Consider the following 14,199-nt stretch of genomic DNA (forward strand, 5'->3'; position numbering starts at 1 on the left):
TTAAGAGATATTCAAAGAACAGTCAACATTTTTATTCTAGTTTTCAATAGCACAGAGACCTTAAAATACATTATTGCAATTATTCCCCTCCCATAAGATATTAATATTGTTTTATATTGTCAATGTTTGCTTAGATCTATTCACATAGGTGCCATTGTGAGATCTTTCTTGAATTTCTGATCTTCCAATGAATATTTTCCTTCTGCTTAAATTATATGTTTTATAATTTCCTTCAGCAATGATTTGCTCGTGACAATATTAATTGGAAAATATTTTTATTTTTCTCATTCTTGAAAGATATTTTCACTGAACATATATAGTTATAGGCTGGCAGTGACTTTCTTTCATCAAGTGGAAAATATCATTGAACAGTCTTCTGGCTTCCATAACTGGAGAAATCAGTAATAGCCCTTTAAAGGTATTTAGCTTTTTTCCTATCTTTGGGTTTAAATATCTTATTGATCATTTGGTTTAACATGAGGTTTCTGGATCTGAACTTCTTTTATCCTGATTGGGATTTGCCAGGCTTTTCGAATCAGAAAACTATCTTTTATTGGTTTGGAAAAGTTCTTTTATCTCTTCAAATACAATCTTTGTTCTACTCCTTCTCTTCTCTTTCAGTCTGATAGGACATTTTACACCATCCTTCAGGTCTTTCTTTTTTATTTTTATTTTTTAATTTTTATAGCAGTGATTTTTTCCGTGGTAGAACAAATATTATAATGAAGCCCCCACCCTTCAAAAGTTATTAACATTTTCCCAATCTTAGTCATTCTTTCCAAACAGTTCTCCTAACTTCCCATTTTTTATCTAGAGTATTTTACAGCAAACCCCAGAATCCTATCACTTCAACAGAAAATAATTCAGTACATATTTCTAAAAGGTAAGTACATTTAAAATGTTATCACTTCTCTTTCTATTACCTTTCATTTTCTCCAAGCTATTTTATTGTCGCATGAATCTGGTTATTTTCTTGGAGGATTTCCACATTCTGTTTTAGCTGGCTGCACTTTTGTGCTATCATTTAACATATTCCTTTGTTCCCCAATACCTATTGTAAATTGGTAGCTATTACAACCAGTGGCTTGACTGATACCAGTTTAATTCTCTGGCAAGAATACTCACAGGTAGTTCTACGCACTTCCTATTGGTATACACCAAGAGGCACAACTTGGTATATTCCAATAGGAATACAACTGCTTGTCCAACTCTTTCTTTTTAAAATTTTTTTAGATGTCGATGGATCTTTATTTTATTCATTTATTTATATGTGGTGCTAAGAATTGAACCCACCCAGTACCTTGCACATGTAAGGCAAGTGCTCTACCATTGAGCCACAACCTCAGCCCCTGCTTGTCCAACTCTTAATGATATTTAGATTGATCAGTATTGTGAGTTTGATTCATACATCTTTCATAAAACCTTTCTCTTAATGGTTTTAGCAGCCATGCTAATTGTTTTTAGATCCGTCATTTCATTGGGGAACATTAAGTGGTGAGTTTTCTAATAAAATGATTCCTTCTCTATTTTATGGCCAGAATTCTTACATGGGGAAGAACCTTTTCTCATCAATTATTTAATTATATTGGAATATAGCTTATAAACAAAAGTCAGGATAAAATTTTTTACTTTTTTATCAACATACAGAATAATGAGTGCTCTAGCAATCTCCCAAGGCATCTTTTTTGACAATATCATTATGAATTCATAAATTTTTTCATATTTGGTATATTTCAATAGATATTATCGTATATTTGTTCTTTTGTATTCTGTAAACATGCTTCACTGTGTCCAACATTCAATGTTACTAAAGTATAGATGTCAAAAGCCTTTCCTTTACAATAATCTTTGATATTCAAAAATACTACTAGGACATGCATAGGTTGGAATCTCATTCCATTTTCTAGCCTGGTACTTGTTAGACCTTTTAATCTAAAGACTAAAGTCTTTCCTCAGTTCACATAAACTCTATTTTTTCTCTGATAAAATGATTTTTCTTCCATCTGTTCTCACATCTATAACCCCTATTATAAATATAATGAACTTCCTGACTCTACCTTTGTTTTATCCTAAAATTTAATCTCCTCATCTTTTTCCTTGAATTCTAAAGATAATTTTTCAAGTTTACCTTCTAATTCATTAATTTGAGGTTCTGCAATATATCATCATCTGTTTATAATTTCAAAATAATATTTTTACAGCAATAACTCTTCTCAATTCTCAAACTCTTCTCAATTCCCATTACCCTTTACTATTAAAAAGAAATCCAAACCTACAGGAACGCTACAAGTACAATACAATAAAAACCTAATGGTTTACCTATCTTTATCTAGGTTCACCCATGATTAACATTTTCAGATCATTATTTTTGGTGACAGTGCCTCCTGTTTCATTTTTATTAACAGAATGGATGGTCAAGTCACCCTAAGAAAATTAAATCTTTATTTTGTTTTGTTTACATTTTCTTTCATTTCTGTTCTAAGTTCATTTTAAAGAAGGACATTTGTTCTGATAGCAAAGACTGGTCTCCCTTTTCAACCAATTTTCTAATAAAATAATTCCTTATTTGTAAAACCTAAAAAGGTGCTCATTTTAGGGTTTGTGCATAATAGTAAGAGTGAATATCTTCTTAAGAATGCAGCACCTATTGCCAAAACTTATAAACAATAACTCTGGTTTGTGCAAGTATAGAATTTGTACTTGTATGCCCCCCAAAATTAGGAACATGTTAAATTTTATGTTTTATTGCCTTTCTTTCCTCAACCCAGTCCAAGACCTACCGTGCACTGTGATGTAGAGGTCTTTACATTTTTGTTTTGTTTCTTACTCTTATAGGGTGAAGTTTATTAGTAATGGAATTTTAGAAGGGTTATGATATAGTTTGTATACATTATACATCTGTTCAAATACTTCAGATAGATTTCTCCTCCTCATGAAGAGTGAGTATTGCAACTTCCACATTTATCATCAATAATGTATCCTAAAATGGTCTACTAACATACAACAGTAGTACCCAGTTTGCCATTTTCTGTTGTTTAGTCTTCATAAAGCATTTAGGCAAATAAGTCAAATTTGTAAGCCATTCTTCATCATTAAATAGTTACCTTATTTAGTTACATAAATAGTTACCTTATTTGGGTTATTTTCCTAAGAAAGGACATTTGGTCTCCATAAAGAAAAAAAAATAGTATTCAATCCTCAATTATAAAACTGTGACAGAATCCTTAAAATTCAATTATTTTAGAATATGTTGATATCAAAGATCTACCTTTCAAAAGCAAACTTAAATTTACTCTATAAATCTGTTTTTAAAAGCTAATAGTTCAATCAGGGTTTTAAAATTTTTTTCACATTTTATTTTTTTTCACTACACACTGAGAAAAATCAAGAGGCACATTCTTAGAGGAGTTCTCTATGGTAAGTTGTTGCTTGTTCTTTAAATTTGCAAAGATCTGTGAGTTATTCATACTGCATATTTGTCCATCAGATATGCCCCTTTTGTGCACCAGGGTGAGTCAAAGAGTGCCTGGAATCAAAAATTTCAGAGAGCATGCACCCTTGGGGTGTTTTAAGTGTAGAATCTGCACTTGCACCAACCCAAGAGGAAGTACCTCTTAAATGCCCTGTGGATCTCTCTCTTGCCTTGCTCTACTCTGGGCCCTGCAGTATAAATGTTCAAATATATTTTAGAATTGATACTACATGTGACAAAAGGGGGAAAAGAGAAATGTCCCTCCATTTCCTCACCAATAATCCTATGCTCTAAAAATTAACGTCTCTTCAGATATCATTATATAAATGTAGAAAGCTGAGCTATAACCTCAGCCCTTTTTATCATTTAAGACAGGGGCTTGCTAAATTGCCTAGGCTGGCTTCTAAATTGGGATCCTCCTGCCTCAGTCTCCTGAGTTGCTGGGATTACAGGCATGCACCATGATACCTGGCTATGTTCGTTACATACTTTTTTTTCTCATTTAATAATGTATTAGCAATTATTCTATTTTATTCTACTTTATTCTACTCTATACTTTTTAAGAAATAGGGGACTTGCTGTGTTGCCCAAGCTGACCTCAAATTTCTGGGCTCAAGCAAGGCTCCCAAATAGCTGGGACTACTGGTATGTGCCACCATGCTAAGCTTACAGTTTTATAATTTATTTTTTCAGCTGTGTTTAACTTACTATCCAAATTAACTTCAAGTCAAAAAAAGTTACTGTGGATTTGACTGTGTTTTTGTTCTCTGTGAGCATCGTGAGACATTTTCCAGGTGAGGCATGGTGGTACAACCAATCTGTCAATAAACATAATTAATTCCACAATATATCTGCAATGGAACATCATTCTCAAAGTAATGTAATATTTTTACATTACACATAGCTATTACATATTTCACTACCAGAGAATCTAATCATCATAGAAGTAATGTTACTACAGAAAATTATACTATAGTTCCAACTTGGAATCAGAAATACCTCTGTAGAGGTATCATGACACAGTGGGAAAAGCATGTGTTTTATGCTTGAAAAAGACGAATTTTATTCCTAGCACTGTCATCATTACTTTTATCACTTTGTGCAAATTACTTAACTGAGGTTCAGTTTCTCATATGTAAGACAGAGATAACGGTATATATTTCTCATGTTGTTTTGTGGATCAAATCCGTTAAGGAGACTAGAGAAGAGGGATGGGGCAGGCAGAAGGCAATAAGAGACTGGAGATTCAGGAAGACACAAAATAGGTACAGGTATTCTTGATGGTCAGAATGGATAAGAAACCTAAATAGCTTCCTGATTCTGACTAGTGCCGAACCTGCCTATACTTTTGTTCCTATAGGTATTAGAATTAGCCACCTCCTTTGCTTTATATTTCAACTATTTGCTCCTTTCATTTAGAGTACCCCCTCATCCCTTTCTGTAGCCAACTGCATGACATAATTTATCCTTAGATCCTTCCTAAAGTCATAGATTTAAAAAACAAAACAAAACCCTGTTATCAAAATAAAGGAAATTGACATCTAAAATGGCAGAATGAGGACCTCAGTAAAATCATTCTTCCTTTAAAACAGTAAAAATACATATAAATAAAATCAACTAGTTCAGAACTGAGTTAACAAAAGCCACAAAATGAACTAAAAAATTGCCTATCCAAAAGAAACTACTGAAACTTGACTTAAAGTGGCAATACTGAAATTCAATAAAGCATTTCTCTGCATTGAATCTTAATGTTTATAGTACAATTGTCAAAGAATAACTTCTATATCAGTATAAGTTGTCCCTTCTGCCTAGATGCTTCAGAATATCCTTCCTTTAAGGAACCAATCCTATAATTATAATGATCTTCTTCCTTTAATGTCAAAGCAGCATTTTAAAAACAAATCTCAGGACGGCGGCTGTACCTCAGTGACAGAGTGTGTATTTAGTACATTCGAGGTCCTGGGTTCAAACCCAAACACCTAAAAAAAAAAAAAAGGCTTAGTGTGGTCATACGTGTTTGTAGTCCTAGCACTTGGGAGGCTGAGGCAAGAAGATGGCTTAAACCCACAAATTCAAGACCAGTCTGAGCAACATAGCAAAACCGTGTCTTAAACAAACAAACAAACAAACATATATTAACCCAAACTATCCCATCCAAACTGTACTATAAATGAATAGTTTTGCAAACATATATTTTCTTCCTTTTTTAAAAAATTTATTTTTTTATTTATATATAACAGCGAATTCATTACAATTCTTTAGAGCTCAATTTTTCACATCTCTGGTTATATACATAGTATACTCACACCAATTTGTGTCTTCATACATGTACTTTGAATAATAATGATCATCACATTCAACCATCATTAATTACTTCATGCCCCCTCCCTTCCCCTCCCACCCCTGTGCCCTATCTAGAGTTTGTCTATTCCTCCCATGCTCCATCTCCCTATCCTACTATGAATCAGCTTCCTTATATCAAAGAAAACATTCAGCATTTGGTTTTTTGGGATTAGCTAACTTCACTTAGCATTATCTTCTCCAACTCCATCCATTTACCTGCAAATGCCATGATTTTATTCTCTTTTATTGCTGAGTAATATTCCATTGTGTATATATGCCACATTTTTTTAATCCATTCATCTATTGAAGGGCAAATTGGGAATGGAACCATCATTTGACCCAGCTATCCTTCTCCTCGGTCTATACCCAAAGGACTTAAAAACAGCATACTACAGGGACACGGCCACATCAATGTTTATACTAACACAATTCACAATAGCTAAATTGTGCAAACATATATTTTATTATAGTATAATATAGATTTACTTTTAAATTTTACTTTTAAATTTTCAAAAATAGCTAACAGTGACTTTTGCTAATTCAAATTTCAACTGCATGGAGGAAAAAGAGCAAACATTAATACATGCTGTATTAAGAGTAATATCCTACCTTAGGAGAAGTAGAGAGATCTCTTCCTGCAGAAACAACTGTGTTTTCATTTACTCCTCCTGTCTTTGGTGAGAGAACTGGTGGAGGTGGGGCCCTTCGTTTCACTCTTCTTTCAGTTTCCAGTTCTTGAAATGGATTTACCAAATTATTTGGAGAAGTTGGTTTAGGCTCATAAAAAGGATTTGATCTAAATGAAATCAGAATTATTGTTAAATGTCTCTCAAATTATTTCCAACTAAAAATATATATATGTACTGAAAACTATAATGTTTTGTGCAAATAAACCCAAACCAGAAAGTCTTACAATCAGAACAATGGCTATTAATCTTTGGGTCCATTTCTATCTAGACTTAAATAAAATTTGCCACTTTAAAAAGATGTTAAATACTAGGTCATGCTCAACTTCAACTACTACAAAACAGAACCTTAAAAAATGTATTATTTTCAAAAAAGGAGATCCTATCTATTCTTGATAGTCTAGGAAGAGGAAATAAGATGTGGAAATGTTGATTTACTTTCTTTTTTATGCTTCACTCCCATTTTTTTTTTCTTCTTGAATTTAATCCCTGCTTTTGTGTCAAATTCTCTTCTCTTTAGAGAACTATCTTTCAGTGGTTCATTCAGCAAAGTACTGTCAGTAAATTCTTCCAGGTTTTGAAAGTATCTTTCAATCTCACACTTAAATGAAAATTTAGTGATTAATTCAGTTATATGAATTATTTGGAAGATAATTTAAATAATTATTTCTGTTTAACAAATTTCCATATTATTTTGTAAGATGGTAGCTCCTATAATAATCATTATTATTAATTTATTATGTAGACATGAATGGTTTTAAGATAAACCTAGTTATTTTAGAGTATAGACTGCTTATATTACAAAAAGATGTGCTTAACAAGGAAAATAAATCAGAATTCTTTTAAACAGACAACTTTTTGGTATGCTTTATACAGATGAATTTATACAACTCAATTTGCATAAAACTTCCATAACCTTATCTCATAAGTATAGCAAGGTATCTCAAAATATTGACCTTTTATTTCATGCTTTCTCTGCCAAGTTCTACTCACTACATCTCCCTCTAACCACTGGTATTATTTGCATAGGGAAAATAAACACAAGTAGAAAAGAAGTCCAGATCAACTATTTCCAAAGTTGGTTCCTAACATTTATGTTATTAAAAACAATCCAAATAGACATTTGTTTTGTTCTTGTTTTTGCAGTGCTAGGGACTGAATGTACGGCCTGGTATATAACGGGTATGTGGTCTATCACTGAGTTACAATCCTCTGCCCAAAACAGACATTTTCTTGAACGAATTAGAGCTGTGATTCTCAATGTTTTTATATTATGACATATACTGAAAATGAAATTTGACATAACAAAGAAAGCTGCTTGAAATTAAAAGTGTCAGGAACTTTAGCTGCCCTTGACTGTGCCTGGCCATCAGGAGGACTACGAAAATCACTATCTTTATACATCCATAATTTGCCTGTGAGACAACAGTGTGCTAGGCACCACCACTGATTAGCTGATAAATCAGAGTAAGGATAAAAGTCCTTTATGAGTTTTCAGATCCTTCCCTTTATAATTCAGAAAGCCCTAAATAAAAATGAATATTCCACTCAAGAATGAACAGCAAATGTTTCCATTTACACGAAATGTCCATATCTATGGTCAAATTCATAGATAAATACAGCAGATTAACGCAGAGGATGGAGGAACTGGGGAGTTGGGACTAACTGCTAACTGCTAAGAGGTATGGAACTCCTTGTGTTAATGATAAAAATGTTATGGTATTAGGCAGTAGTGGTGATCATAAGACACAGCAAATATACCAAAAACACCTGCAGTATACATTTTTAAATGTGTAATTTAATGTTTTAGAAAGTATGTATATCTCAATATAAAAAAGTACTACACTAAGAACAAGTGAACAGGAACAGTGTCTACAAAAAGTATTATGTGAATATACCACTTTCTCTACAAAATGAAAATAGTGATATAACTGCTGATAAATACATTTAATATACATGGCATCACACACATTTTGGTTGACAATGGACTGCATATACATGGTGGTCTCAAAGGATTATATCAGCTAGTGCCATTTTGGCCATTTTTGTTTGTGTAAATACATTCTAGGATGCTGGTTCAATGACAAAATTTGCTAATCAAGTATTTCTTAGACCATGACTATATTCTTAAGCAGTACTTTACATGAGGAAATTTAAGGATTTAACACAATTTCCACATCTTGTTGATCATTTATGATTTAAATAATCTATTTCAGGACTTTCCACATTACTCTGAATAAAAATAAATTATTTTCATCTTTGAACTGTAAACCTGAGTGATATATTAGTTAAAACATTAATGCACTGTGAGTTTAAAATTCATGTTATATTAAAGAAGTTGGATAGAATGCTTTTAAATGATATTATTTATTGTTTGGATATTCATCCAGGAAACCCCCATACAGTTTTTAATTAGTAATGAGATTTCAACCTGGGTTTGGAATCAGAAAGTAAAACTAAAGTTGGTTAGAAGCAGAATTAACTAAAACATACTGGAAATATTACACTATGAAGCCAGGGTAAAGAGAAATCTGTAGTCTTTTCCTCTCATCTTGAAAATCTATTGTTTCTTTGGAAAAACAATTCAAATTTATCAAAATGAGTATATACCTTCTCTGAATAAAATTCCATGAGAGGCTTGAGAAACTGACACAGCAACATCAGAAATGTCTACATGTGGGTCCTCAAAAGTTACTTAAAAATTCTAATATAATATTGCTTTATCAGTTTTCTTTTCACTAAATTGGAATAGCCAAACTGTCTACCAAAGCCAAGAAAAGTGAGAAACCAAACAGTTGCTAAGTGTAAAGAACCGATGCTAAAGAGCAAGGAAGGTATATATTTTTCTTTTGGTACTGATGGGAGATGTTTTATACATCAAAATACTCAGTACTGTTTATTTGTGGAAAATTCTATATTGGGGCATACGGAACAGTTTAATAATAGAAAATGAGTCACAGAAACTTTTCACTTGATAAAAAGTTGTAAGTTATAACTGAAGTAAGAATAAATTTTGGACGATTTCTGTCACTGATATGGGACCTATAAACTTTTGGAGATATATGAACACCAAATAAGTAAGTAATGCAAACCAAATTCTTCCTGGACTTGCACATTAGCTGATGTGAAATCTTTAGGACTTCTGTGTGTATTCCTTAAAAAAAAAGAACCAAAGAAAGAAAGAAATAGCTGTTTATAGGCTCCCTCTAGTAACCGCAAATGATTGAGCAATTTAGCAGGCTCTTTTATTCATGGGAAACTTGTAAAGACTGTGACTTTCATGTTAAAAAAAAAAAGAATGGTCAAAAGGAAACACCCACTGATTCTGATTTTAGTTTTTATTAAGGCATTTTAAAAGTTTAAGCAAACATTAGCTGTCTCTTTAATTTGTTAATAGGAGAGAGCAGGGTGTGTGTGTGTATTGTGTAATATTCATACATCTTGGAATGACTGAAAGATATTTAAAGTTTACATTTACATTCAAATATTCTAGGTGTGTGGCTATTACTCAGCACCTACACCACCCATGAGAAATTTTATTTATTACACATTAGCTATTTCAAAGGAAACAAACAATACATTGGCAAGAGTTGAGCCAACCTTTAAACCCCCATACAGTTTTTAATTAGTAATGAGATCTCAACCTGGGTTTGGAATCAGATTATTATTAATAATGTAATTCTGAGTATTTATGGAGGTTAGAACTTTTTTAGCTTTTACCAAAACATAGCTATACCCAGGGAGGCGTGTAAAACACGTGAGAGTCATGACATAGTATTGTAAAGTAGGAAAAGATTGAGAAACACAGTTCCAGAACAATAGAAAATAAATCAACTCCCTTACTCTTTCAAATAAAAGTCATAAAATATTTGAAGTTAGTCACTATAGTTTCCTAAAATCATCTCTTTTCTAAGTCCAACAGTCCCTGTGCTCTTAATCATTGCCCATTCAACTGGTTAGAAGCCTGGATAAAGCAAAACAAGACAGGCAAATTGGTCTTTCTCTTTTCTGCAGCTGGGAAACAAACATTCTTCTCCTGGCCTTGGCATCAGAGCACCAGGTTCTATGGACTCTGAACTCCAGGACCTACACTAGTGGCCTCCCAGGTTATCAGGCTTTTAGACTTACACTGAGCCATGTTATAGGCATCCCCCAAGTCTCTAGCTGCAAATGATGATCTGTATTGGGATGTCTTAGTCTCCATGATCATGTAAGCCAATTCCCTTAATAATTTTCTCTTTCTCACCCGCATCTTCTGCCTCTCTCTTTCCTGCTTGTTCTGTATGGCCATATAATCCAATACATCACTGAATCTCAGATCAAATGAAAAGAACTCATACCTTTGAATATATGGTCATAGAATTTTGCTCAGCAATGTTTTGCTGTTTTCATTGTATAGTAATTGTCCACCTTCAAATGTATTCCTGATTTTTAGAGGATACTTTTGTAACTTTCTTTTTTTGATGCTGGGGGTTGAAGCCAGGACCTCCACCACTAAGCTATACCCCTAGACCCTTTGAGTGTATCTTTTAAAAAAAAATTCTAATTATTATTTTTTTAAATTTAAAATGTCCTTTTTTGAGTGTTCAATATCACTACAGAGAAAAAATTAAATTTGTATATTAATCTTGTATCTATAACCTTATTTAGTTTTCAGTTCCAGAAGCTTTTTTGGAGACTCTCATGATTTTCTACATAAAAAATTTAAGTTATCTGTGAAAAAAGTTTGTTTTCAAGTAATCTTATATATGAGAAGCTTAAAACAGTATCCTTTAATTTCCCCACTCAGTTTTTACAACTGTTATACTATCATACTTTACTTTTACATTTTATAAAACTTAGCATACATTATTATTTAAGGCTTAAAACAATTATCTTTTTAAAACAAAAATATTTTAAAATAAGACAAACATTTTATACACACACTTGCCATTTCCTATGTCTTCATTCCTTTGTCATTTTCCTCATGCATAAAAGACTTTTTTTGCCTTAAGTATATATATATATATATATATATATATATTTTTTTTTTTTTTTTTTTTGCAAAGCAAACCAGATAATAAAGAATTCATTCAGCTTTTGGATATATGGAAAAGTCCATTATTTTGCTTACCCTTTCCTGCCCCCTTTTCTTGACTGGAAATAGAAATTTGTGTTGACAAGTTTTTGATGTTTTCTTTCAGAACTTTAAAAATGTTACCCTACTGGCTTACAGTTTGGATTGTTTTTGTTGAGAAACCTTCCTATGATTTTCTTCATGTTTCTTGTGCTTGGGGTTCATTAGGTTTCTTGGACCTAATAGGTGCATCTATTTTTTAATTTCTAAAATCCTTTGGCCAATATTTTTCAAATTTTGTCAAATATTTTTTCTATTTCCCTTTCTCTCCTCTCTTTCTAGAATTTCAATTATACAAGTTAGGCCACTTGAAGTTGTCCCACAGCTTACCAATCCTCTATTCATTTTTCTTTCCCATATGTTTCATTCTGGGTGGTTTCTATTCCTATGTCATCAGGTTCACTAATATTTCTGTCTTCTGTATGTAACACGGGATTAATCCCATACACAGTATTTTTCATCTCAGACTTTGTATTTCTCATTTCTATGAATTCAATTTGGATTTTTAAAATATCACCCATGCTCTCTGTTTTCCTCCACCTTCTTAAATATTTGGAATATATTTATGCTTACTTAATAGTTCCATCACTTGTCCCACTTCTGCATCCAGTTAATGATAAACTTTTCTTCTCATTATGGGTCAGATTTTCCTGCTTTTTATACATGCCTACTAATTTTTTATTGTCCTTGTGAATTGTGTTTTAAATTTATACACACATACACACACACACACACACACACACACACATTCCCTTAAATATTTTGAGCTTTGTGTGGGATGCAGTTAAATTACTTGGAATTACTTTGATCTTTTGAACCTTGTCTTTAAGCTTGTCAGGCAGATCCAGAAAAGTCTTTGTACTGAGGCTAATTTGGTCCTACCATTGAGGCAATATCCTGCTGAGGACTCTAATTGATGCTCCATGTGCTGTCTTCTCCCCTGGGTAATGGGAACACTAACTATTCGTGGTCTTAGGTGGACTCCAGGGATTATTATGTCTGTTTCTTTGTCCTTGGTAATTTTTTTCTGATCAATACTCAGCTAAAGACTCAAAAATATTCTATAGATCTGTGAAATTCTGTAAGTAGCTCTTTCCTCTCTGGTACTCTGTCCACATATTTTAGCCACTCTATAATCCTCAAAGACCAAATTCTGTCTCTCCAATTCAGGGAGATTACTCCATAAGTAAGACTGGACAACTATAGGACTCTTCATCTTTGTTTCTATTCTCTCAGAACTCCCTGTACCATCCAGTTTATGCCCAATGTCTGAAAACCAGTACTTCACATAGTTTATTCCATTTTTTAGTTGTTTAAGACAAGAGGTACATCTAGTCTGTGTTATTCCATTAATGCTAGAATTTGAAGTTTCGTTGTCATTTTTTTTTTTTTTGTACCAGGGATCCAGGGATTTAATACAAAGGTGCTGAACTACTGAGCTGTATCACCAGCCCTTTTTATTTTTTTATTTCAAGACAGGGTCTCACTAAGTTACTTAGGGCCTCACTAAGTTGCTGAGGCTGGCTTTGAACTTGCTATCCTCTTGCTCAGTCTCTCAAGCCACTAGGATTACAGGCATGAAACACCATGTCTAGCTTGTTGTCACTTTTTAAAATATACTCATGGTCATGGTCTACAGTCACACAGATTGTGCACTGTGCAACTCTAGATCACAATGTGAATATATTGTCTTTTTATCCCCAATCTATATTTGAGCAATATGGCAGTGTTAATCATACTGCCTATTCATCTGAAGCTTATAATAGAATCTGATTTATCAATGTTTGGATCTTGAAAAAGTCTTTCAATGTTTGGCACTTGAAAAAGTCTTCTCATCAAATTACTATCATAAATGACTAATTTGGATCCCACAGCAAAACTATAATATAACATTCAAGTGTAATGCTTACGCTATTCGATAAAAAACCTACCTACCATTTGTAATATGGTTTCTATGAGATGATACAATTAAAATTTCAACAAGAGATTCCAGGAACACATCTCCCTCATTTGTTAGTTTAGAGTACTCACATAATCGTATGGAAGAGGGTCGGAGAATAAGGGTTAAGACTATAAAAATTCAGATCAGGAATGAGCTATACAGAAATTTATATGTATTTATAAAATACATATTAAATTTATAAAATACATTTTTACCCATCCAAATTTACATTACAAAAGGATCTCTTTAATTACTATAGAAACTGAACTGTGGTAATAGCAAAATGAAATATACTTACTCATCCAATTCTTCTTCAGTTTTAGAACTATCAGCATAGAGGTACTTGCTCATGTCCACAGGTCTTATATTTTTTCGTTTTGTAGACGAGGGAGGAGAATCCTTTATAGTTACAAAAGTTTCTGGCTCATCAAATGGGTTCAAATATTGTGGAGTCTGTACATCTTTAAAGGGATTATAACTGTTATTATGAAAAGATTCTTCTGTTTTTTTAGGTGAAGCTGTTTCAGTAACTGGGTCTATAAAACGATAGCAAGAGATGAATTAAACTAATAGCATATGATATTTACATGCTATTTAAAAAAATTTTTAGTTGTAGATGAACATAATACACTTATTTATT

The 14,199-nt window shown here is 32.6% G+C and overlaps 1 protein-coding gene across 9 annotated transcripts in view; it reads right to left on the reverse strand.

The window, feature by feature from the left end:
- The window catches only part of Ehbp1 (EH domain binding protein 1), a 322,315-nt gene that overhangs the window by 159,051 nt on the left and 149,065 nt on the right, over positions 1-14,199 (reverse strand). For 5 of the 9 annotated variants that reach the window (XM_058572791.1, XM_058572806.1, XM_058572790.1 and 2 more), the window contains 3 exons: positions 13,858-14,095; positions 6,425-6,611; positions 5,395-5,451 (listed from right to left, as the gene is read on the reverse strand). In XM_058572791.1, the coding sequence (XP_058428774.1) occupies positions 5,395-5,451; positions 6,425-6,611; positions 13,858-14,095 (482 nt within the window). The remainder of the gene's footprint in view (positions 1-5,394; positions 5,452-6,424; positions 6,612-13,857; positions 14,096-14,199) is intronic. The other 4 variants (XM_046423191.2, XM_058572808.1, XM_058572809.1 and 1 more) reach the window with 1 other exon arrangement.

This window comes from Marmota monax, unplaced genomic scaffold (genome assembly GCF_021218885.2).
Source record: "Marmota monax isolate L192 unplaced genomic scaffold, Marmota_monax_Labrador192_F-V1.1 WCK01_AAM20220418_F8-fsc00015, whole genome shotgun sequence".
Taxonomy (NCBI): Eukaryota; Metazoa; Chordata; class Mammalia; order Rodentia; family Sciuridae; genus Marmota; species Marmota monax.